The following is a 26553-nucleotide window of genomic DNA, read 5'->3' as shown; positions in this document are numbered from 1 at the left end:
AATTATGTTAGGTAACTACTAAGTAAATATAATATATTGCAAACTTTAGGAATAAAGTTTTAAATAGTTATTTGGGATTGATTGCGGGTCGAATTTTTCAAAAAAAAAAGGTTTTAAAATAGTTTCTGAAATGCATGTGACACAAGTGTATAGTTATGCAATTTGACATATTGAATATAGTCACCAAAATATATTAAATTAAATTAATATTAAACACTAATATAATTATGAAAAACACAAAAATAAATTAAATTATTAAAAAAGTTAAAACAAAACATATACCCGCCCTTTGAAGGACGGGTCAAAATCTAGTATTAATTAAAAATGTTTCTGTTACAAAAACAAAACTAAAAAATATTGCAAAAATAATAACAAAATTGTTAGCAGAAAGATCTTGTCGGATTGAATCTATTCGTCTCGATTTTATTAGGCCCAGGTCTATTCAGATCAATTCTTTTTGGTTTCAATTCTTTCAAGTTGAAGAGTTTTGGACCCAACAAATACTTGTAAACTTTCGGTTTGGTTTCTGACCGAATATTTTTGGGTCAGTTCCAATCCAAGTTTTTGAATCCGGCTAAAATGTCAAGATTAGATCTAGATATTTTAGCCGGATTCAAAAACTTGGATCGAAACTGATCCGAAAATATTCGGTCCAAAACCAAACCGAAAGTTTACAAATATAAAATTTTGGATATGTATTGGGTCCAGATATTTAGCCTCTGAATAGTATATGAAATATTCAAACTCCATTTGAAAATTCCTTAAAAATACACATACTAAATTAATTTTGCTGAAAAATACACGAACTTTTTAGCCTTCCCGAAAAATACACGAATTAATTTTGGTTGTCCATAAAATACATGAATTTTTTAATCAGAGTTAACGGCGTCTTACTATTCTGTTAGTCACTGTTTACACCGTTAAAATCGAGGTGTGAAACCTTCAAAATTCAAAAGTTCGTGTATTTTATGGACAATTAAAATTAGTTTGTGTATTTTTTGGGAAGTAAAAAAAGTTTGTGTATTTTTTCATCAAAAGAAATTCAGTCGGTGTATTTTTAAGGAATTTTCCCTTTAAAAAAATAAATTTACATGCAATGTTTTGAACTGAACTCCGTGGAAGTGCAATGAAGGTAGAACACATAAGTATGACACATTACACTGATACAATTTTGGGGGCCTTAAAACTTTATGTATATTCGGGGGTTGTGGCAAATGCCTTTTAAAATACACTAGATCATGACCCGCTCGACCGAGCGGGAGTCAATTTTCTTTTTTATCTTTGTTTTTACTAAATGTTATATATGATCGCAATGTGTATTAATATAAAATTTTGATAAATAACAATGTGTACTAATGTGTTTAAATAAGCAATGTGTTTAATTACTAAATCTGATTTTTGAATTTTATGATAACGTAAAGTAGATTTTTTTATATTATTTAAAATATATAGTGCTATATATTTTGTATTTTCAACATTTATCATACAAAACTTATGGGTATTATTTATATGAAAATATGTGTAACATAATATATTTATATATTATATAAACATATGCACATCCGCACGGGTTTTATTTTTAAAATATATTATATATTGTTTAGTTTTATGTAGTATCGAGTTTGTATAATTCAATTTTTTGTTTAAAAAACAATATCAAAACTGTCTTTCGTATGTAAAAATAACACTTTGCAAGCGCGAATTGTGTTTTTTTATTGTAACACAAAATTTTATATAAAACTTATGTTTTTTGTACATTACGAAATTTAATTTTTTTAAATAATTATTACGTAATTTCAAAGTGAATTTTATCTCTAAAGTCTAATATATTTTGTGTGTAATGGTTCAAAGCATTTTCGATATATATTATATTTCAGTTTGGTTTGTTTTTAGTATTATTGTATAAGTATAATACTATACAATATTACTATTTTCTATACAATATATGAAGCTATGTGTTATTTGTTTTAGAAAGTAGATTAGGCCCAACGTAGTTATAAGAATAGTCATATCTTTATGTATATGTTATATGTCTATGACTTATCTACCTAATGTTATTAGTACTAATAAAATTAATATGGCCAATGAAAGTATACTGATCAATTTAAAATGAATTGTATAGGGTAATTATAGTACAATTAATATTTTTAGTATTCTTAGTATATATCTTATCTAAATCGACATATAATAAATGTAAACATCATATATGGAATATAGACAAAAAGAAGAACTGTATTTATGGAAATACATCAATGCAAAGTTAGACTATGGTACGTATTATATATAAAGAATAAAACATTTAATTTAAATATACGAGGTTCACCTTTAAAAATCTACCTAGAAAAAGTTGTAATGTTCCTGTTTTAATAAGATAGATATCTTAAGATAGCCAAACAATAGGATTTATTAGTCCGATATTGTTTATTTAGTGAGGTGCTGAGCTCTTCAGACCTTAAAGATCTTCTCTCTGTATGGTTAAAATCAAATATTCCCCTATTTGGTGAGACAACTTCCAAGAAAATGGTTTAAAATTGTTTAAAACCGACGCGTTTTTTCTCTTCCGAAGTTAAAGAGAAATCCAGAATTTTTAGGTTTCCTTAATCTAGACTTTGGCCTCTTATAACCTGCCAATGAGAATCTTTTTAAGCATAGAATGATAACATAACTCACTCCAGTAATTTATTACAGTAATAATAGTAATGGGGAAGGCACGTAGGTGAAGGTCTGATGTCACTGCAACGTGCAACATGGCACAACAAGGAAATATGTAACGGAAATCGGCCAATTCATACATCAATAAAGCTTGCAGTCTCTGAAAAATTCTCCAACAAACACTCCAGTGCATCTGCTCTTTCTTTACTCTGCGGTGGATTTAGGTGATTTTTCCGTGCTCATACACGGATATAAATATTTATAAAGTAAATACATTATAATATTTTATTTACATTATGATAGTTTATTAATTTTTTTAATTTTTTAATTATTCTGTTATTTATATTGTAATCAATATGCATGGTTTGTTTTAAATAACTTTGTGTTATTTTAATTAGATTATATATTTGCATATATAATATCTCGACTGTTTGGTTATTATTTGGATATATTAGATAAAATTTACCTTTTACGATTCAACTAAGATATTTTGTTATACCGATTAAAATTTTGATTAATTTTGTTATTTTTATATAGTTTGATTCTTGCCTTAAATTTGTGTGTATATATATTTAGTAGGATTATGTATAATTTAATATATGTTGTTTTGAAAATAAAATATTAAAAGTAAACTAAAGTGTTGATTGGTTCACATGACATCTTAATTGTAATAGTTGGTTAATATATTTTTAGTATTATTTGAGAATTTCATATTCATTTAGTAAAATATTGAGAATAAATAAGAATATATTATTTTTATTTAATGTTTGAATTTGTATAAAATAATTTGGATTTGTCTAGTTACTCATTTGTGGGTATATTGTGTTACATATTTCCGTTAAATTCAAGCATAACTATTTCTAATCTTATTCAACCAAATCATATTCATTGTATTCATTAATACAATGCATTAGTTTGGTTTTCATCTTAGATGTGTATATATATTTATGAATTGGCTATTTGTAAATAGCCTATGACTATGTTAATTTTATAGTACTTGGTAATTTGGAATATGTTAATTATCACAATAAAATTATAAAAATAAAATGATGATAGGTACGAAATTGCATAAAAATATAATTGATACATTAGAAAAAGGAATATTAATTCTTTATTTTAATATCAAGATTATTTTTCTAAAATTTCCTATTTATGAAATCAAATTATATATAAAAAATATGTTTGGTTTAAGTTTATAAATATTTTCTTTATCATACATGTTATTTGAAAAATATAAAAGGGAACACAAAAAGATTAAATCAAATTTTATTCATTAAAGATATCTTAGTTTATGCTATTTATTTTATTTTGTAATAATATGAGAAATATATTGATTTAACAAATGCTTAATACTTTTAAAAATATATATTATATTGTTAAGATTATTTTTAAAAAGGGAAGATTATTTTTATTTACTTTAAAATCAAGATTATTTTGTGAAATTTCCTTATTATGAATTACACTATATATAAAAGATATTTTCGTTTTTAAATTTTTAAATTTTCTTTATATATAGTTTATTTGAAGAAAAAAGAAAAAGGAAACCTAAATAGAAAAGGAAAAATAAAATAAAATAAATGTTCAATAATGATAATTATATATATTTGATTCATTAAAGGTATCATCGTAATCAACTACCGTGAGAATTAACGTGAGCGCGAGACGTAGGAAATTGACTTTTGAAATTATATTATAAAGATATATATGAAACTGGTAGAACATCAATCTTTCATATACGTAGGGAGTATATTCAAACAAAAAGGAAAATATATGGCAAAATACTAATCCTTGTATTAGCTATGAAGACTACTTCCATCTTTAAGCTAGAAGCTTTTACTTAGGCCCTAGTTATATTGATATTCCTGTTTTTGACATCATATTAATATTCCTTGTATGTTTGCATAATTAACGCCTCGTATATTTTTCCCAGATAAAAATTTGGATAACAATGAGAAAAAGAAAAATTGGATAACATCAGTAAATGACGTGGATACATTACATTTTTTTTTGGACAAACATTTATTCCCTCTATTCAAAGACATACAAAGATTGTACATAGGAACCAAACACAAGTTATTAATTTTCTGGTTTTAGTACATACACTGTAAAGGAGGCTTTTTGAAGAACAGCCTTATAACGAGAGAATATAAAGTTTTGTACTACAAAAGATTCTCCACCTTGTTGATAAAAGCATCAACCATGTCAAACCAAAATCTCTTCCAAAAAGAATCAAAAGAGAGAGACGCAAATAATCCAACAAGTATTGTCACATAGGCTGCAGCAAAACTCCAGTAGAATGATTCCATGTCGATTGCAGATTCATCATCATCATCCTCTCCACTATCTGGTTCTTGAAACGTATCACTGTTGCAGCTTCTGCTTGTTGGTTGTCCACAAAGAAGATTGTTACCTACAAAGCTCTGTGTGTCAAAGGTGTTAAACTGTCTTCCCTGTGGAATAGCTCCTGATAAGTTGTTGTACGAGACCTTGAAGACCGAGAGTGTGCTCAGCTGTGTCAATTGTGGTGGGATCCGGCCTTGTAATCTGTTGAAAGAAATATCAAGACTCTCCACATTCTTCATACCTGAAAAGCTTTCTGGTATAACACCAGATAAGTTGTTGTGAGAAAGGTTAAAAGCTCTTAGTTCCATAAGCTCTCCAAACTCAGCTGGGATCTCACCACTCAGCTCATTCTCAGAGAGATCCAATCCATATAATAACTTGAGATTTCTACCCATGTAGGAATCATATCTGTATTTTGTTGCAAACTCAATCTTCGTCTGAGTGCTTGCCTTGTAGTCCATGTGAAACGGATCAAGCATGAGCAGAGACTTGAAGTATCTACTGTCTTGTTGCAGAGAGAAACCATCAAAGACATCAGAAGGGAAAGAAATGCCGAAATCATAATCATATGATGTACATCTCTTCCCTGTCACAAACGATGTGTTGCTGAGGCATGAAGGTATGGAACCATTCAACCGTTTCTCGAAAGATCAAGAAGCTGGATGTTTATTAGACCACACAGCTGACGAGGTATACGACCGGTAAAGTCGTTCCCTCGGAGAAGAAGAACACTGATGTTCTGTGTTCTGACGAACTCAGGAATACTCCCAGAGAGTTTGTTGTTCCTCAGGTCAAGTATCTCCACGTTTGCTAGCTGTGTGTCTGACATTTCTCCTGATAAATGATTGTCTTGAAGGAGCAACACTACACCATCTCTAGAGTTGTGGTATGGAGGTATCTCTCCAGATAAACTGTTTGTGGAGAGATCAAGTAGCTGAAGATTGGAGTTGTTGAACAAAGATGTAGGTATGTTACCTTCCAACAAGTTGTTTGCTATCAGCAGTGCTGTTAAGGATGGAAGCTCGCCGATCCAGCTTGGAACAACACCTGTGAGATTGTTGTTTGAAATGTCAAGGAGTGACAAGTTTCTCAAGCTTTGCAAACCTTGTCCAATCTTTCCTGTGAACAGATTGTTATCCATGAACAGCCCCAATATGTTAGTAAATTTGGGTGGTTCTTGAAAAATCTCTCCACTTAGTTTGTTGTGTGATAGCTTCAGGATTGCCATGGAATCACAACCGTTTAGAAAACTTCTTGGTAGCTCTCCATGGAAGATATTGCGAGATAGATCCATATATTCAATATTCTTCATGTTACCTAGAGAAGATGGGAGAGTTCCTTGAAAGCCGTTGTTGGAGATATTCATGTACCGTAGATGAGGAAGTATCCACCCGGTGTTCTCAGGAAGAAGATGATTGAATTTATTAACAGACACATCCATGAAAAGAAGATGATGAGCAGCTTTGGGGAGCTGAAAGGTTGTGAAGGAGTTGTTCTGCAGTAGCAACACTTTGAGTTTAGTGTTGGTCTCCAACAGCCAGGAAGGAAACATTCCAGAAATTTTGTTGTCGGAGAGATCAACATGGCGCAGCTCCTTCTGGTGTTGGAGAAACTGAGGAGCCTTGTCCAAGTTGCAAGATCGTAGTGCGATAACATCTAACTGAAACTTTGGCTTCCAAGAACTATCTAACGCTACTTGAAGCGAGTTGGATTTTGAGCAGAGTTTTAACACTCTAAGCTTTGTGAGATTGGTTATGGAGCCAAGTGAGAAGAAGCCTTCGAAGTCGTTATCAAACAAGGATAAATACTCGAGGGATTTAAGGCTACCAAGAGAAGGTGGTAGCTTCCCAGTCAATTGGTTGGATGAGAGATCAAGAACTCTTAGTCCACTCAAGCTAGCTAAGCATAAGGGAAACTGACCTACGAGTTTGTTGTTACTGAGATCTAGCTCTTGTATATTCCTCAGTTTGCAAATACCTAAGGTGATTAAGTGTAGAAGCTTTGGTTACTTAACGTGAATTTTAATGACAATTCTACATCAAATAGTAAATTATTTGAAGAAACTTGCCTTTCAATTCTGTTGAGGCAGAAAATTCATTCCTACTTAAATCCAGAGCTTTCAGTTTTCTCATGTTAGATATTTCTGCCACAAGACAACAACACACAAATGTATGATATGAACCGATCCAACAAAAAAAATTTCCAGACTAGAAAAGAAACGTAAGCATTTATGGACAAATACCTTGCAGTGGTATGGAGCCGTTGAATCGGTTTCTACTCAGGTCGAGCAGTTCCAAGTTTGTCAAATCTCTAAGATCTGAAAGGGATTCCAACGAATATAAGAACTATACAAAGTGAAACTAAGACCTACAGTGAACAGGTAACTTATTTAAGAATAGAGATATATACCTATAACTGGCAAAGAGCCACCCATGTTGTTGGATCTTAGAAACAGAGTTGTGAGTGATCTAGCGGCATTAAGAAAGGGAAATATGCTGTTGTTGAATTTATTTGAAGTTAAATCCAGAATCTCCAGGTTTGTTAATTTCCTCAAGCTGTTATAACCTGCAAACGAGAATATTGGTAAGTCATGCTAGATATTATCATAGGCTGTTATAATGTGACTGCAACATGCTGCATGGCACTCAAACATCAAAGTAAATCCATAAACAGAGAAAAAAAGATCCAAGAATTATCAGATGGTATAAACACTTCCAAGTTTAAAGAATTAAAACAAAATAAATTGACACAAAATATATAAGTAATTTCGCATGCAAACTCAATATTTTGTTGTCCAAAATATCAGGGTTTTTTTTAGTGCAGTGGGTTTTGCATCTGAACAAAACATCTAAACGCAAAATATCAAACTAGTCAAAAAAACGTTTGGTATATTTACACAAACGGACAGAACTTCTTACGTAGGCAAATATCAAAGCTCCAATGAAACATAAATTGTTAAGGCTTAACCACAAGGGAACGCAGGGTGTACCTTCAACATCATCAGACAAGCCACTGAATGCTTCCCCAGATAAGTTGAGACTTCGAACATCTTTAAAGGGATGCAGCAAAGAAAGGTTCAGGATAGTATTCTTTTTGAGGTGCAATCCACCAAAGGCAATCTCTGTCACGAGTCCGCTTGTACCACTGCACTTAAGGCCCTCCCAAAGGCAGCATTCGCTCTTTGTGTCATTACTCCAAGTTGGGAGAACAGAGTTGGCTCCTCCTTCTATACTCTGTGAGATCAAGTACTTCTTGAGCTCCAACAAAGCGTTCCTTTCTTTCTCTATACAGCTTTCGTATCCATGTAGCTGTCCCATCAATAGCATCACCCATATTAGGTTTCGGCACAAACACATTTTCACTTCCGTAGCAAAAATATTGTAAAGTGAAATAAAAGAAGCAATAAGAAACTCAACCACAATGTGGGAATGTGAATTTTATAAGAATATAAATCACCTCCACATTTATAAGAATTTAGAAGTCATCATTGATTCACAAAGTTCAACGACGAAAACAATGTGTCCTTTAGCCGTCGCGATGAAGGAAACCACTTAAAAGTCGTATGATCAACATTGGTTAGTTTGACTTGTATACGACTCGTTTTGCCTGCAACTTCTAACATTTTGAAAATACAATTATATATTTCATAAAAATTTCTTAGAAATAGAATATTAAAATGTTGATATAACTAAATTATGTAACTAAATTTAATGTCCAACATATTAGATATGCGCTGACAAAAGAAATTAACAGGAGATGCCAAGTGTTACTGTTACTAGAATCTTAATGGTAACCATGAAATGGAATTAATGGAATAAAAACAGATAAAATAAGATGATTGAAATTAGTTTTAAAATGAAATATTTTTCATTCATAATCAAAATTGTAGAAGGATAACTATAAATTTTTTTCTTCTTATTTTTGTTTGGAATGTTTGTAGAATTCTCAAATGTGAAAAAGTTATGAAATTATTGAAATAAGTCATTCCACATTATTTTATTCAAAAAATCAACAATCAAAATACCTTATGATACAGTTTATCACAATTTTCAGTTTCTTATTTTTTATTGTTATTCTAATAAGATAATTTCTTAAATGTATGATGGGTACTTTTGAATTCTGCTAAACAACCGCAAAGCCTAACGGAGTAACGGTCACGAAACTGCTGATGTGGCTCTATCGGATTGGGTGCGTAGGGATTGACATTGCCACAACCAGAACCAAACGCTGTCGTTCTAGTAGCATTAGTTTTGTCTTCGGAGAAGTGGTCAACATCCTTTTACCCGGACCAAGCTTTAGTATCAGGACAGTGACTGGCCACCAAATAGAAGAATATTATTTTGGAAAAAAAAAAGTTTTCCTTTCACAAACTAACCACAAACCAGTTCCAAGAAATGTTGAAAGCATTGCATCTATTCAAAGACAGAGCAGTTGACCAAAAAAAAAACAAAGACAAACAGCACATGAGAACTAAACAAATTAAGACATTTTGGTATCACACCTGTAGACAGTTGTTAGAAAGATTGAGAGCATAAGGTTCCAGAAGACCCTCTTAGCTCTACTGGAATCTCACCGCCTAGATTTTGTCCAAAAATATCCAAATTATACAAACTGATTGTAATTAAGAATTTAAGACATATAAGTTCCAAGTTGGTCAAATCTTTAATTTATAAAATCTGTTCAACAAGTATAAGAATGATACATATTGAATGTATTACATGTATGATTGTTTAGCAAAAAAAGAAAAAAGAAGACATGTATGATTGTAAATTGAATAAATCTAAGAAAAGATGTATCACCAGAGAATAGGTTTATGCACTTATGCTATTTACAGAAGGGAAAACACAAGTCTGATGTTGTTAATCTGAGGAAACAGAGTTGTGAGTGATTTTGCAGCATTAATGGAAGGAAAAATTTTGTGGTTGAATTCATTGGAAATCTCTTTGGCTATGATAAACCTGCAACGCATATAATATGATATCATCTCTAATCAGCTATCACAACTTCATTGTGTTTAGAGATGAAGGGCATTCACGTTGGAGAGGAGTGTAGTGGCCGTCTTGAGTGATTGCAGCAGGTCACACAGATATCAGCAAGTTAATGCAGAAACAGAGAAAATCTTAATGAATTTAGATTAGTCCATCTTGGCTTTTTAGAATAATTAAACAAACCACTAGGGACACATCAAAGAAGCCACTTAATCCAGAACCATATGAGTCTAAAGTCTAGAGTCCATACTTTTCAAAGGATGCAGCAAAGAAAGGTTTAGGAGATAGTCCTCTTTGTATAAATCACCAAAGGCAATCTTTTCATCTTTTGAACCTTTTTAAAGTAATTTTGGTCGCCCTTCCGCTTGTACGATTGCACTCAAGGCCTTCCCACCCGCAGCAATCACTCTTTGTGTCATTAGTCCAAGTAGGTAGAACCAAATCGGGGTCCCATTTTATACTTTTATGAGCTTGTGTATTTCTTGAGTCCCAAGACAGCTTATGAGTTGAACCAGTATCATTACGGTTCACCCATATCAAGTACTGGCGCAAGAACACCTCCCCTTTCATTGAAAATTTGATAAAACAAAAAAAAAGCTTTAACAGTTTAATAAGACTTGGCCATCAACTGTCATGGAGAACATCAAACACAGAGGAAACGAAATATTAAGGTAGCTATAGAATAACAGCAAAAAAGAAAAAACCATCAACCATGTTGTTCTATTTCTAGTTATCTATAATAAGTGCAAGCATGTTATCGTGTTCATCAAACAGAGGGAAAATTGAAACTGTTACTCATCAATACACAATGTAAAGCCTGAACTGTGATAAATGTTGAACTTAGTCATTTCATCACTTCAAGTATACAACACTTCTCCAGAAAATAAACATGTCGAACTTGGCTTATAGATTCCGACCTACTGAAGTAAACGTTAAACATAAACCAGTAGAGAAACACATACTCAAGCAGAGCATATAGTGTATAAGCCAAAACTCATATTAACCGATATCCATGAAGGCGTAAGCCAAATCACATACACTTACACGTATTTAAAAGACAGACAAGACAATACAATACAATACAATACAATACAATACAATACACTAGATGAAAGAACCAAACACAAATTGTGGTTTGTTTTCGTGACACAAAGCAATAGCTAATTTTGTGAAAAACAACAGAAGATAAAATGTGTTTTTTCGGATGCTGGCGAGAGTTTTTTCTGATTTTGACATGAAATTTCAAATTTTCGATTAAAATATTATATAATGATTATAATAATTAATAATTATTTTTTTATATTTATATTAAAAATATTTAGATTTTTTTGGAATTGAGATACAAATACAGTATCCAAACTCTATTTTTAAAACATCTCAAATATCTAGATATTATAAATGTTGATGTAATAGTGTTTAAACTAACAACATCTCAATACTAGCATACAAATAAACAAACAAGGTCTTCAACTCTGAAATTCTCATATAAACGTGTTTGGAAATTGCATAATAATAATTGCATCCCTTTTGCCTAGCAACACCTTTCGACGCCCAATCGCTGCTTTCATCTCCGATCGAATGCCTAAAACGACCTATTAGAATATCCCACATCGTTTAATGATGTGATCCTTGGGCAATATATATGTGATTAGGCAATCCTCCACTCTTGAGCTAGCTTTTGGGTGTGAGTTAGGCCCATCACTAATATGGTATCAGAGCCAGGTTAATATATATGTGATTAGGCAAGGATCACATCATTAAACGATGTGGGATATTCTAATAGCCCCTCTCGAGATGTGGGTGGGAAACGGTCCAACACGGAAACAGCCCAAGCCCAACATCTCGGACATACCACAGCAAGATGGGCCATTTTTATAGGCTACATAGTAGACAACTATTTATATGGAAAACCATCTGCTGGGCTTTTACCATGGGCTCTGATACCATATTAGTGATGGGCCTAACTCACACCCAAAAGCTAGCTCAAGAGTGGAGGATTGCCTAATCACATATATATTGCCCAAGGATCACATCATTAAACGATGTGGGATATTCTAATACGACCTAAATCGCTGTTCCCATCTCCCGATTCGATGCGCCGCCGCAACGATGGTCGCTGTTCTATTCTTTAGGGCTTTTTTCCGGCTGTAGGACAAACGGCAGCGTTTTCGTTTTGGCGGTAACATGACGTGGCAGATAAATCCACATCAGCATTACCGTTGAGTGAGGTCATTTGTTTCGCAGCCTTTAAAGGTTCTTTCGTTACCACTGTAGCACATTAACTTTTTTTTTTTTTTTTGTAAAGATTTACTCTTTCGTTAAGCCTGTGGTAGTAAGTAAAGGTTAGATATTTGGTTACTTGTAAGCTTTTTCCTGTAATAAATTGTTTTGACCAAAAGTGAAAGATGCTGACACGTATCAAAGGATTTATGAATGATTTTGCTACAAAGATCTCAAACAACTCAAAGTAAACGATGTTGATTCTTGTGGACTATAAGTGCTTTCATTAAATGAGACCTTGGACTTTGTAAAACATATACAAGTAATTGTTTCTTGTTGATTGTGGTTGTGGTTGTTCATACGGAAAAAAACCTGAAGAATACCAACTTAAACTAGAAGAAGATGGTATCGCCTGGGATTATAGCAGATGCTGATTCTAAATCACTTAGCCTGTTGGTCCCTTTCTTACTCTTTCTTTTGATCACCGGTAATATATACTTCACTTCTGTTTTTCTCTCTCTGTTAGTTTTCGTTGGAATCAAATACTATATATGCCAAGCTTTTCTTCTCGATCAGTGTTGTATACTTGCAGTGATGAAGTTCAACAAGTATCACAGTTCCGGCTTTTACATTTTGATGAATAACAGTTTCTTTTTCTCCTCTGTTTCATGAACATACTTGCACTGATTATATATAATAGAAGTAGAAAAATGTGGTTGATGCTCTGTTTACTTAAAGCTACTTAAGATTTTGCTTTCTCTGTGTTTTGATGACAGCTACATCAGTGACCGGAGATTCTCTGGACAGTGATAGCCAAGTCTTATTGAGCTTTAAATCTCACCTTGAATCTTGGAACCCAACAGAACCAGGAATGTACAATGAATGGGAAACAGGGAAGCAAGAAGTGTGTCAATGGCCTGGGATCACATGTACCCCAGAGGGAAGCAGAGTCACAGGGATCAATCTAAGGGATTCCACTATCTCAGGTCCTTTATTCAGCAACTTCTCATCCTTAACGCAGCTCACATTTCTCGATTTATCAAGTAACACGATCGGAGGGTCGATTCCAGACGACCTGAGCCGTTGCCACAACTTAAAGCATCTGAATCTTTCTCATAATATCATCGGAGGGGAGCTCAGCTTATCATCCGGGGGGCTATCGAATCTTGAGGTTCTTGATCTGTCGGTGAATAAAATTTCCGGTGATGTTCGCTCCACCTTCCCAACGCTCTGCAACAGCTTGGTTGTTGCAAATCTATCGACCAATAACTTTAGTGGCAGAATAGATGACATCTTCAATGAGTGTAGGTATCTGAAGCATGTCGACTTGAGATACAATAGATTTAGTGGAGAGATATGGGCTGGTTTTAGGAGGCTGGTCCAGTTTTCAGTTTCTGGGAATCGTCTCTCCCGGAATATCTCAGCTTCCATGTTCAGGGGAAACTGCAATTTGCAAGTGTTGGATTTGTCTGGGAACGAGTTTGTGGGGGAGTTTCCGGGACAAGTTTCTAATTGTCAGAACCTGAATGTATTGGATCTGTGGGGAAACAAGTTCACGGGAAACATTCCAGGTGAGATAGGATCCATATCATCTCTCAGAGGTTTGCACTTGGGGAATAATATGTTTTCTCGAGACATACCGGAAACTCTCTTGAACTTGAGCAACTTGGTGTATCTGGACTTGAGCAGAAACAACTTTGGAGGAGAGCTACAGGAAATATTCGGGAGATTCACTCAAGTAAAGTATCTAGTTCTGTACGGGAACTCATACGTTGGAGGTATCTATTCTTCTAACATCCTCACGCTACCTAATCTTTCAAGGCTAGATCTCAGCTACAACAACTTCTCAGGCCGGCTACCACCCCAAGTCTCCCAGAGTTTGACGTTCTTGATTCTTGCTTTTAATAACTTCAGCGGTGATATACCATATGAGTATGGGAACATGCGGGGGCTTCAAGGACTTGATCTCTCATCTAACAGACTGACTGGTTCGATACCAGCTTCGTTTGGGAAGTTGAGATCTCTTCTGTGGCTTATGCTTGCAAACAACTCACTGTCAGGAGAAATCCCTCGGGAGATTGGAAACTGCTCGAGTCTGTTATGGTTAAACGTGGCAAACAACCAGCTCTCTGGTAGATTCCATCCTGAACTGACTAATATGGGTAGCAATCCTACTCCAACTTTTGAAGTGAACCGGCGAAAAAGGGACTACATAGTTGCTGGTTCAGGTGAATGCTTGGTGATGAAGAGATGGATCCCTGCAGAGTTCCCTCCTTTCATATTTGGATTGGAATCTCTTGCAAAAAGGAGTTGCAGAAGCCTGTGGGAACATGTTCGTAAAGGGAAATGCATATTTCCTGTATGCCCTCCTGGTTCTGTTGTGGGTCCCCTTGATATTTCAGGCTATCTTCAGCTCAGTGGAAACAAGCTATCAGGTGAGGTTCCTGCAAGTATATCTCAGATGAAGAAGTTGAGTATGCTTCATTTGGGGTTCAATGAGTTTGAAGGGAAACTGCCTGTAGAGATTGGAGAATTGCCTCTTGTGTTTCTTAACCTGACCAGAAACAAGTTCTCAGGCCAGATTCCTCAAGAAATCGGAAATATATATAATCTGCAGAATCTTGATCTGTCTTACAACAATTTCTCAGGAAACTTTCCAACGAGTTTGAATGAGTTGAATGAGATGAGTAAGTTCAACATCTCATATAACCCTCTCATTTATGGTGTGATACCATCTAGGGGACAGCTTGCAACTTTTGGAAAAGAATCCTTCCTTGGGAATCCGCTGCTGCAGTTTCCTAGTTTCTTCATCCAATCAGGGAACAACAACAATACCAGCTCAGGAGAAGGAGATAATAATGGAAGAGAAGAGGAGGAAGATGATGAAGCTGCTATTGACATGTTGGCCTTCTGTTGGAGTACTGTTTTATTTTATGTGGTTGCGCTGATAGGCATTCTTGTACTGGTATACTTGGATTGTCCTTGGTGTCGACCATGGCTCGGTCTTGTTGATGCTTTCATGGCATCTTTGAAACGTATGTTGTTCTCAAATCGTTACAGCTCAGTTATCAAGGAAAAAACTTGAATCTTCTCTTTCTTTCTTTCTGTAAGTATACGAGTATTGCTGTATTGGCTGAAGTTAAAGTGTAAGTACTCGCGTTTATTCCTACACGTGTGTATGTATGGATGCACCTGAGTATGTAATACCAAGTTTTTTACTGAGACTCAGCCCAAGAATCTTGAATACTTCCTGTAGATTATGCGCATGAGCTCTTTTGACCATATCTGTGAGGGCTTGCATATAGTTGTTCCTTACTGGAACAATTGTATCCTTCCATGGTCCAATCCCCTATCACATACTCCTTAATGTAGCTGAAACAGGCACCTGATGTGATCTCTTCGTATAAACAACTTTGACAGAAATATCAGACAGTAACTTTTAGTAGAAGGATAACAACTTTCAGGAAGACACAGACAAGAAGAGGATCATAAAATAAGCAATTGTATTTTCAACCACTTCTTGGACAAATATGCGACTCCGTACCTATACTTTTTAAGTGTTCTCCCCAATTTTATCCTGAGAAAAGAATCCATTGGCGTGGATCAACTCAGGTATATAAGAAACAAGAATTGAGAGAACGTTACAAGTGAAAAAGCCAGTGATGTTGAATACTTGGACGGCCTCATATGTTCTTTTACTATCACCAAACTATTTTCGACTCACAACATTGGTTGTTAGGTCAAGGATAACATCATGGAAACACGTAAGCGCACCATATTTGGATGATAAGATATCTGTTTCTATGAAGTCTGTACCCTAAGTATTCAACATCACTAGCATTTTGATTGCTTGCAGTTGATTTTACTCACAAAGAACTGAAGACACGGACAAAACAGAAATATTTTCTATTGCTGGATAGATCAACTATAAACTCAACTCTGCTGGTATTAGTTAAGTGATTTTTCTCCAAGTTTGAAGCATTACATTAATTCAAAGATAGACAGTAGCACACAAGAGCAGAAACACAAGTTACGCATTTGTTTGTTGATATTATCTTAAATATTTAGTTGAAAAAAGCAACAGATGGGGACAACATAAAGAAACTAGCACATATAGCACCAAGGAGTAGATTTACCAGAACAAATTCATCACCTTGCGGAGGAAGGCATCAACCATGTGGAACCAGGCTCTGCTCCAAGGAGAGTCAAAAGAGAGTGATGCAAGTACTCCAAGAAGTATAATCACATAAGCTGCAGTTAAACTCCAGTAGAAGGATACCATGTCGATTACGTATTCATCACCTTCCACTTCATTATCTTGTTCTTGAACATTATTACTGTTGCAGCTTTTGTTAGTTGGCTGTCCACAGAGAAAAGGATTGCCTAAGTAGCTATTTTCATCAAAGGTGCTTAAATGTCCTCCTTGTGGAATGACTCCTGATAAATTGTTGAACGAGACTTTGAAGACACCAAGATTGTTCAGCTCTGCTAGTTGTGGTGGGATCTCGCCATGTAATCTGTTGAATGAAAGATCAAGGCTTTCCACATTCTTCAGACCTGAAAAACTTCTTGGTATCACTGATACCCCTGTTAAATAGTTATGAGAGAGATTGAGAGCATGCAGTTTCAGAAGACCTCCAAGCTCTACTGGGATCTCACCGCTGAACTCATTCTGGGAGAGATCTAATCCACAGAGTTCTAGGAGATTTCCACCCATATATGAATCATATCTGTGTTTTGTAGGGAATTCAATTTTAGTCAGGACGCTTGCCAAATAGTCCATACTAAACCGTTCTAGCACAACCAGAGATCTAAAATATACACCAACGTTGTTTCCTCTGTCTCCCAGACTAGGACTAATGGTGGTTAAACCATTAACAAACCCATAGATGAAATCAAAATCATTTGATGTGTCATCTTTCCCCGAACCAAATGATATATTGCTAAGACATGAAGGTATGGACCCACTCAACCCGTTGTTAGCAAGATCTAGAAGGTGAATATTGCTTAGACCACACAACTGGTGGGGGATACCTCCAGTGAAATTATTCCCCCGAAGAAGAAGAACACTGGTGTTTCGGGTATTGATGAACTCGGGAATACTCCCAGACAATCTGTTGTATCTCATATCAAGTATGCTGACATTCAATAGTAGTGTGTCTGGAACACCCTTCGAAAAATTATTGTCATGCAGAAGTAACACGACCGGCCTTTCAGAATGTACGTGTGGAGGTAAATCACCTGATAACATATTTGCCGAAAGATCAAGTAGCCCAAGATACGATAAGTTGAACAGAGAAATAGGTATTTCACCTTCCAACAAGTTGTTTGAAAGCAAAAACATAGATAAGTACTGAATTCATTCATTGACAAATCCAAGAAAAGCAAATTGTGAGCAGATTTTGGTAGCTGGAAGCTCTCAAAAGAATTATAATGTAGAAGCAAAGCTTCTAGTTTTGAATTGTTAGCCAACAGCCATGAAGGAAACTTTTCAGCTATTCTATTGTTAGAGAGATCAACATGACGCAAATGCTTCTGGTATAGAAGAAAAATTGGTACCTTTGCCAAGTTGCAAGATCGTAGGTCAATAACACTCAACTGAAATTTTGGCCTCCAAGAACTTTCTGATACTACTTGGAAAGATTTGGATTTCGAACTAGATTTCAAAACTCTCAGCATTGACAGGTTTGTTAGGGAACCAAGTGAGAAGAAACCAAGCAACGACAAATACTCAAGGGATTCAAGGTTACTGAGGGAAGATGGTACTGTACCAGTCAATTTATTTGATGAGAGATCAAGAACTCGAAGTCCAGTCATGCTAGTTAAACATAAGGGAAAATGTCCTACTAGTTTGTTTCCAGAGAGGTCGAGCTCTTGCAGATTCTTCAATTTGCAAATCCCTGCGGCAATCAAATGCAGAACTTTTGTTCATGTAAATAAACTTGATTGTAACCATATATCTTTAAAAACAAACTTGAAATATGAAATATACGAGCAAACTTGCCTTGCAGTCCCGTTGAACCAGAAAAATTATTATTCATTAGACTCAGAGCTTTCAGATTCCTCAAGGGAAATGACTCTGTCATAAGAAGAAAAGAACCTTTAAAAACATACATGCTCAGCTCAACGCTGATTCGAAGTTTTATTATGCAACCTAAATATAAAAAAAAAAGAACAAGTATTAATGGACAGTAGTTCTGAGTTCTGAGCTACCTACCTTGTATTGGTATGGAGTCATTAAATCCGTTCCAACTCATGTCCAGCACTTCCAAGTTGGTTAAATCTCTGAGTTCTGAAAGGGAGTTCAACAATAATAAGAACGCTACACCTTGTGTCTAAGACATAAATTAAAAACGATAACTATAAACTGAGACAGTGAGACGTCATCAATTAGTAACAGGACATCATCACCTCGTTACAAATGCAAAACACACACCTTTAACAGGAACAGGGCCATCCATGTTGTTGGCCTCAAGAGATAGTTTTGTAAGTGATGTAGCAGCATTAAGAAAAGGAAAGATGCTACTATTGAATTCATTTAAACCCAAATACAGAATCTCCAGGTTTCTTAGTCTTCTGAGGCTTTTATTACCTGCAAAATCAAATCTTGTTGGATAAGTTTGTGGTATATGTCATATAGACATCAGAAAGTTAGTCATAAACAGTATCAACTTTCAAGAATCAGAACAAAGCTATGAGATTAAAAAGGAAACGCTGGGGGCAGCCTGATATACCTTCGACAGCATCAAACAAGCCATTGGATCTGTTCCAAGACAAGTCCAGAATTCGAACATCTTCAAAGGGATGCAGCAAAGAAAGATTCAGTAGAGAACTCTCTTTCAAGTACCAATAACCGAAGGAAATCAGAGTCACCCGTCCACTTGAACGATTACACTTAAGTTCCTCCCAGCTGCAGCAATCGCTCTTTGTGTCATTGGTCCAAGTAGGGAGAATAAAGTTGGATTTCCCTTCTTTAGCAACTGAGATCATGTATTTCTTGATCTCGAACAGAGCCATTCTTTCTTTCTGAATACAACTTTTGTATCCATGTATCTGCCCCAGCAGTATCATCACCCAAATAAGGTTTTGACCCATGACCACCTTTCCTCCCGTTATTTTGAACACTAAAACTGTTGTTTGGTGCCCAAATACAGATATTAAGAAAAAGGAATATGGATTTTGATCCCAAAATACCTCCATGTTTATATAAGCATTGGAACCGTCGCTTTACAATTGGAAAAGCCAAGTTGCGTAAGAAAATATATTTAGAAAGTCAAATAGTCAATATCATCTATGGTAACACACACTCATTATTCTTCATATTAAAACCAAAAAAAATCAGATGATATACTTGTAGACTATATAAATAACAGTTTAAGGTCTTTGGAGAGAATACTTACAATAATATAAAATGTGAATGACTGGTCAGCATCTTTTACTTCGACAAAGTTTTATTATACTGAAGTACTATCATATGATTTTGCTTGTTAGTTGACAGATTGTAAGATATTGATGTTCAAGACATTTACAGGTTATACCAAAGACTTGGTCATGCATATCTATATGTATATCATTATTCTTTTATTTTTTTTGAAAGAATGTTAAATTATTCATCTCAAAAACACTTGTACTGTCTGTAACGTTTGTTTGGAAGAAAAACAGAGTATGCTTTTATGCTCTTGAACGGTTGAACCAAACCATGTCACCATTGCTTTGTCAAAACGTTTCCCACCTCTCCCTTTGAGTGATGAGATCCGATTTCGCACCAGTTTGTCCAGAAATCTAATGATCTGCATCGGGCTTTGAGCTGGTTCACCATGTCTGCGACCATTCCTCTCACGCCATAAGGTATTTAATGCTGCTTGGAAGACATAACGTGATAAGAACAATTTGTTCTTTTAGCAAGGAAAATTTGTTATTTGTTTTGATATCTCTTTTTTGTCATAGTGTATTTTGAAGCTAATGCGAAACAATTGTACCAAAACAAAATCCCTGATCGACGCATTCAATATTGAGCAAATTTGGTATACCTTGAAAAACCACTAGACTTGAGGAAAAGACCAACAGTGACAAAGTTTTTTTTTTTTTTTTTTGGTGTAAATGTTAAAAGACAGTGACAAAGTTGCTGTTAATATAGGGCTAAAACAAATGAACTATCCCAAGGTCATGCCAACTAACACTGAGAGCAACTCCACGTCTCTACTCTCGCTATTAGCAAACGATTCTAGAAGATAAAGAAAATGGAAGATCATATTATCATATATCTTACCATATTATCATATATCTTACCTGAATCTCATTGTTATAGAACTCGTTGAGTTCCTGTTGTTTGTGTCACACATCGGACACCACAGGCTTGTGTGGATTATTTAACTAATAATTAACTTTCAACATTCAACCTTTGAAAAACAGTGTAGTAACAAAGGACCAACGACTGACTCAACGGTAATGCTGATGTGGCTTTCTCTGCCACGTCATGTTACCGCCAAAACTCAAACGCTGCCGTTTATTCTACAGCTCTTGGGTCAAATTGCTTCACTGGTCCTCCCTAATGCAAAGCCTTTAAGTACCACCACAGTGTATCCATTGTCTGTCATTGACTTTTACATGATTTTTACAAAATAAAGAAGTCTTTAAAGATCAAATCAAATAGAAAAATGTTCCTAAATATTGGAACAGACTTCTATGATGCCAAGAAGAAAGAAAAAAACACTTTCTCTTATCAAACTCAACTCCCTCAGAAAAGATCTTTCAGTTTAGATATATGAAGTTTTGCAGCAAGGGAAGCAAGATAACCAGCTAGGGTATCGACTACAGCCACGATCAGCTTCTGCTTTAGGAGTAACGGGTTTAGAAGCTTCCTCTTTCTTCAGTCCTCCATCTCCATCTCCATCAGCCTCTAACGAAATCACAATCGGTTTCATTTGTGGAGTTGAGCCTTGTAATCCACCCTTATCTGCATTCCGTAATCTACACAATGAACATCAACATAAAAAGTGAGAAAAAGAGAAGAGACACATCTGCGTTAATACATGAAGAGATAGATGATAGCAACATGTTTCTTGATTTGTTTACATTGGGAAAGCGAAAGACTTGACGCTGAAATCTTCCGACTGACGAGAAACTGAACGATCTAGTTTATTAGTTTTGTTGTCTTTATTAGCCATGAAAACATCTCCAATACTTGCTACAGACTTCTCTTCTTCGTCTTTACTTGCGTAGTACGCTTTGTCTTTACTTGCGCGGTACGCTTTGTCTGTTTCAGCTGCTTTCTTGCCTATATCCACAACTCCACCTCCTCCTTGGTTTGTGTCTCGAGGCGGAGATGGTAAAGAAGGAGTTCTCGGTGAAGGAGGTTGAGGAAAAGTGAGCTCTCCGGATTTGAAGTAATCTTCTCCACTGAAGCTATTGTTCCCAATGTGAATGCTGAAGAGAGACTCGTTGGAGAGAGTGCTCCATTCACCTGGAGCCGAAGAGGCTGTTGTTTCGAAAACGTGTGCAGGGATTCTGTAAGTGGGTGTTGAGGGTGAGTTGTTGTTTGTAGAAGATCTCTCCATCATTTGTGTTGGAGGGGATTGATCTACGTTGTTGTTGTTATAATCATCAGGTCTTGGTTCTGCTTCTTTGGAAGAACAAGAAAAGGAGGAACAAGACGACGACGAAGAAGAAGATAGTCGTAGGATTGGATCTTCTGCTTCGGGGTCAGAGGCTGAGTTTGTCGTGTGGTTGTTGAAAAAGCTATGCTCTTGTGACGTCTCCATGGTTCCAAAATGAAAGTTCTAATCTGCAGTTTTAACAATGATATATAAAGACGAAACAAAAACAGAATACAGAATACAGATTCAGAAAGTACATAAGATAAGAGAATTAACTGGCATCTTTGAAAAGATTGGTCAACACCTGATGTTTCAAAAGGACAACGGTGAAGACCTATAAGACAAGAAAGAGATAACTAACTTTAGAAGTTTTCAAAAAGACAAGTTTAGAAGATAGAGAGACAGAGGTTGTTGTTTGTTTTTGAATCACGAACGCGTCTAGGTTCTTTTCTACTTCTGATTATTAACTATATTTCGACATTGCTGAGTAGAGTTTAGGTAAGCGTTCGAGTACCTGAACCTGTTCAAGTTTGGGTTGTATTGTTTGAAGTTTTAGATTTTGGGTTTTCATATTTGACATTTCTATGCTATGTTCGAATTTTATATCTTCCTATTATTAATTAAGAAGTCAATTAAGTGATTTTTTGATTAGTTGTTAGCCATAGGTGAAAATTTGAAAAATAATTGTTATAATTTAATCGATCGATGATTTTTAATTTTATTTATTTTAATTAGATTTATAATAAATAGTAAGTCTAGAACTAATTTACATCATTTGTCAGATAAACTAAATGATATCACAAATAATAATTTATGATAATTACATGTTTAAATTATAGAAAATGTAATAATGTTTGATCAATTCTTTTTATATTTATATAATACATAAATAATGAATAAAAATCATTTATAGAAATGGATATAATGATTTCATATTTTATATAAAATATTATTTTATGTAATTCCACCAGCATTGTTGCTACAAAATGTTCATTATTTATTTTACAACAAATTTATAGAAACTTTACAACTGAGAATTAATTTGCATCAAATTAAATAAATTGTTAGATAAGATAATATGATAATTATAAAGTGATTTAAAATAGATTCTTTGATTCACCGATCATGAGTCTATTAATCATTTGATAAAAAAACATATAAAGAAAATATTTATAGCATTTTAAGTTAATATTATTAAATTATAACTAAATTTCATGATACTAAAAACAATACTGAGATTCTAAATTTTCAAACTATATGAAGTTAAAACTATATTTTGAATGTTTCTAATTATTATTCAAAATTTATGGCCATGTATACATATAATATATATTTTTCATATGATATTTGTTATCCACGAATTCTCGAGCAATCACCTAATATGTTTCATTGGATTCGTTTAAATTTTTTTGTGTTCGAATAAATTTTATAACTCTTCTTAAAATAATTTTGGCACTCTTTTAAAATCCAGTTAATAGTTTTTTGGTTCATGTTTCATATCAGATCAAAATAAACATAAAACTAAAACCAAAACTCATTTCATAAACTAAATTAGATTTCTGAATTCCATTTTCAAGTTTTCAGACTTTTTTCAATATTCTACTCAGTGCCGGTTTACATAGGAGGACAAGCGGTGAGACCGCCCTGGGTTTGGTCCGTTGTCCCCCTATTTATTAGTAGATAAGGGTCCATTTTTAAAAAAAAATGTATATATTTTTAAAAATAAAGAGGGTCCAAAATTTTTTATATGAAAGTATTTTTGTTTTATCACAATTTTTTCTTAAATACTTTTGATATTTAAAAAAAAGAACACAAATATCTATCAGTTTTTTTAAAGAGTAAATTAGCCGAAAACCCTTAAAAAAGTAGATACCATAGGAGGGGCGGGGGGGGGGATTGTACTGATGGGAGAAAGTAAATTGGGGGAATTTAGTGTGTGGAATGCAAATAGGGTGAGTTTGATGTGTAGAGAGTGCAATTATCCTTTTTTAAAAAAGATATTAGTTAGGGAAAATTTTTTGTCCCAGGGTCCATGATACCATTGAGCCGGCCCTGATTCTACTTGAATTTGGCATTTATGAACTTCTAAAAAAACTGTGTGAAATGTCAATTTTTATGATTCTAATTTTGAATCATAGTTTTTGAATCGAATATTTTTATGGTTCTAGTTTTTTGGTTTTTCGGTTTGAAAAAAAAAAAAGAAATTTGGTTAGGCTTCGGTTTGGAACTGGAGTTCATTGTAATGTAGTAAAGTGATAATTCTAATCTGGTTTCAGCTCGGTTCGAATTGGCTTAGTTTTTAATTTGTTACCGTGGTCAAAGACTCAAAATATAACTCTGTGGCAGATTGGCGAGCGAAACCAAATTAACGGTCAAGATTACCTAATATTAATGAACGGACAGGATGAGCTAACCTATTTCGACATAAGCCCTTGTCCTTGTCTACCGGCGAGAATTGAAAGACGCTTCCAGACAGATCGTTCTACGCTAAACGCCTAAAACCCTAGAGAGTGAGTTCAGTCTCGTTGATGCTTCTCTCTTTCTGAGTCCTTTTGATATTCCAATGTTTCATTCGCTGATCCGAAACTAGATTGTTGGTTTCTGTAACCCTAGGAGTTTGATTGGGGTTTTGGGATTGTACTTGTTGATATTTCATCATTTCATGGGTTCTGACGATTGATTGATTGATGTGATTCATGGGTTTAGTTAGTTGACCTTTTGAAGCTTGGGTTCAATCTTTGTCACGGTGTAAAGTTTGTAGCTTTCTTGTTTGTTTGCATTGTTTATTTTAATGAAAGGCTGCATTTTTCATACTTCTATTGACGATTGAATTGATGGGTCTTCCTCTTGAGTTTCATCGATTCTGCCTTTTTTTCTGAAATCAATATCTGTATTTTGTTTTTTTTTTCCTCTGTTTTTATTTTGAACACTGTTGTGAATTTGATTTTGCTTGCAGGATACAGAGACGCAAACACATGGCTTTCTTAAGTAAAGTTGGAAGGATATTTAGGCAGACTAGCACCCATGTCTCTGCCTCTAACTCAATAATGCTACAGAGCATCCGTTGCATGTCTTCTTCCAAAATCTTTGTTGGAGGTGTGACTAAACTACTCTATTGTTATTCACTGTCTCTTTTTTTTTTTGGGTTTTGTTTCTCTGTGCTTGTTTGTTTGTTTGTCTCTCAAAGTTGTGTATGTTGGGGTTTTCAGGTATCTCCTACAGCACTGATGAGTTTGGCTTAAGAGAAGCTTTCAGCAAATATGGAGAAGTTGTTGATGGTAGTTTGCAGAACTCTTAGCTTTTTGATGTTTTAGGTTCTTTTTTTGCTTCTAAATAGTTTTTGATTGTTTTACTTTCGGAAGCTGACTAGTTTCTATCAACTGCAGCCAAAATTATCGTGGACCGTGAAACTGGTAGATCGAGGGGTTTTGCTTTCGTGACGTTTACTTCAACCGAGGAGGCTAGTAATGCAATGCAGTTGGATGGACAGGTAACAACACACAAATGTTTCAGGCTCTTTTGATACTAAGATACCATGTGGCTTATACCTTTTATCATTTATTTTTCTTATCTGATCCTCAGTGTCGTGTTTCAAAATTGGTTATGTGGCCTTGATGATGCATGTTTCTTGGGATCATCATCTAGCTTGGAATACTAACCATTCGTTGCAGCCACTTGTTCTCTCTCTTAACGAATGGCTGAAATGTAGAGCAATTTATCGTTCTTGTTTGTTGATTGTATATAGTGTCAAATAAATCTTCGTTTTCAGATTGAGTCTAGATGGTTTAGAAAATGCTAAACTGGTTTGTTTTTTCCTTTGCAATTGACCATTTAATGGAGGGTTTCTTTGGCATACAGGACCTTCATGGTCGAAGAATTAGGGTGAACTACGCTACTGAAAGAGGAAGTGGGTTTGGAGGAAGAGGGTTCGGTGGTCCTGGTGGTGGTTATGGTGCTCCAGGCGGTGGTTATGGAGGCGGTGGTGGTTATGGTGCTCCAGGCGGTTATGGAGGAGGCGGTGGTGGTTATGGTGCTCCAGCTGGTGGTTATGGAGGAGGCGGTGCTGGTGGCTATGATGCTCCAGCTGGTGGTTATGGAGGTAACTCTCCTTATGGTGGCAATTCCGGTGGTGATGGCTATGGTGTCGCTGGTGGTGTTGGTGGAAGTGACAACTTTGCCCAAGGCAGTTCTTCTAGCGCTGGCTTTGATGACAAGTTTAGCAGCAACGAACCACTAGGCAATGGTACGGACCATCAGCTTGAAAGCGCTGGCGATGAGCAGTTTGGTGGCAGTGACAATCAGTTTGGTGACTCAGAGAACGGTCAAACAGAGGCTGGTGCAGACGGGTTTGATCAGACTGATGATGGTGATGTTGCCAAGAGAGCTTAAATCTCTCCACACAATGTTGGACCGCTGCAGTTTCAGAATAAACCTCTCTATTGTTGTTGGTTGTTTTTAAATGTTTTCTGACATTTGAGACTCATAAATTAAGGTGTAATAAACTTATAACAGACTACTCCTATTCTAATTTGAGATTTTCGACTAGGAACTAATAAGATATTTCAAAACCGAAGACGCCCCAATCTGCTTTGGCTTAGCATATATGAACGAGTCTGCACCACTTGGTTAACTTGCCTACATATGCACAAGTGGATGAAGAGGCGATGGCATTTTTATGCAAATGCCCAGTTTACAAGTACCTCAAGAGGGGCAGTGGCAAGGTTGTTTTACGGAAAGATGTTCTCTTGAGGCAT

The 26553-nt window shown here is 35.1% G+C and overlaps 4 protein-coding genes and 1 pseudogene across 6 annotated transcripts; 2 read left to right on the top strand and 3 right to left on the bottom strand.

Annotated features, from left to right (window-relative positions):
* Positions 1 to 4666: 4666 nt before the first annotated feature.
* Positions 4667 to 8404, bottom strand: LOC108840716 (receptor-like protein 15). The gene is given in 6 exon segments (XM_057003987.1): positions 4667 to 5632; positions 5635 to 6987; positions 7040 to 7138; positions 7238 to 7312; positions 7405 to 7560; positions 7985 to 8404. Coding segments are annotated over 6 exon segments (2871 nt in total). The 5' UTR covers positions 8352 to 8404; the 3' UTR covers positions 4667 to 4811.
* A 3640-nt stretch (positions 8405 to 12044) lies between these two features.
* Positions 12045 to 15431, top strand: LOC108842034 (probable LRR receptor-like serine/threonine-protein kinase At1g74360). Its single transcript, XM_018614836.2, has 2 exons — positions 12045 to 12690; positions 12980 to 15431. Exons 1-2 carry the CDS (start codon positions 12606 to 12608, stop codon positions 15286 to 15288), a joined length of 2394 nt encoding a protein of 797 aa, XP_018470338.1. The 5' UTR covers positions 12045 to 12605; the 3' UTR covers positions 15289 to 15431.
* A 781-nt stretch (positions 15432 to 16212) lies between these two features.
* Positions 16213 to 19298, bottom strand: LOC108831325 (receptor-like protein 56; annotated as a pseudogene).
* Positions 19299 to 20959: 1661 nt separating this feature from the next.
* LOC108831315 (uncharacterized) lies at positions 20960 to 21964 on the bottom strand. The gene is made up of 2 exons (XM_018604874.1): positions 21279 to 21964; positions 20960 to 21173 (listed from the first exon to the last, which is right to left on the bottom strand). The coding sequence occupies exons 1-2, from the start codon at positions 21962 to 21964 to the stop codon at positions 20960 to 20962; spliced, it is 900 nt and encodes a 299-aa protein (XP_018460376.1).
* A 2210-nt stretch (positions 21965 to 24174) lies between these two features.
* Positions 24175 to 26315, top strand: LOC108842454 (glycine-rich RNA-binding protein 5, mitochondrial). Of its 3 annotated transcripts, none has more exons than XM_018615374.2 (5): positions 24175 to 24309; positions 24756 to 24895; positions 25009 to 25077; positions 25186 to 25289; positions 25658 to 26315. In XM_018615374.2, the coding sequence occupies exons 2-5, from the start codon at positions 24775 to 24777 to the stop codon at positions 26186 to 26188; spliced, it is 825 nt and encodes a 274-aa protein (XP_018470876.1). In that variant the 5' UTR covers positions 24175 to 24309; positions 24756 to 24774; the 3' UTR covers positions 26189 to 26315. The 3 variants fall into 3 exon arrangements, with proteins under 3 accessions (XP_018470876.1, XP_056850701.1, XP_056850705.1); XM_056994721.1 differs by having other exon boundaries at positions 24257 to 24313; XM_056994725.1 differs by lacking the exon at positions 24175 to 24309 and adding an exon at positions 24374 to 24392.
* Positions 26316 to 26553: the final 238 nt, after the last annotated feature.

The sequence above is a fragment of the Raphanus sativus genome, chromosome 2 (genome assembly GCF_000801105.2).
Source record: "Raphanus sativus cultivar WK10039 chromosome 2, ASM80110v3, whole genome shotgun sequence".
Taxonomy (NCBI): domain Eukaryota; kingdom Viridiplantae; phylum Streptophyta; class Magnoliopsida; order Brassicales; family Brassicaceae; genus Raphanus; species Raphanus sativus.
This window is presented reverse-complemented; position numbering and strand designations above follow the sequence as displayed.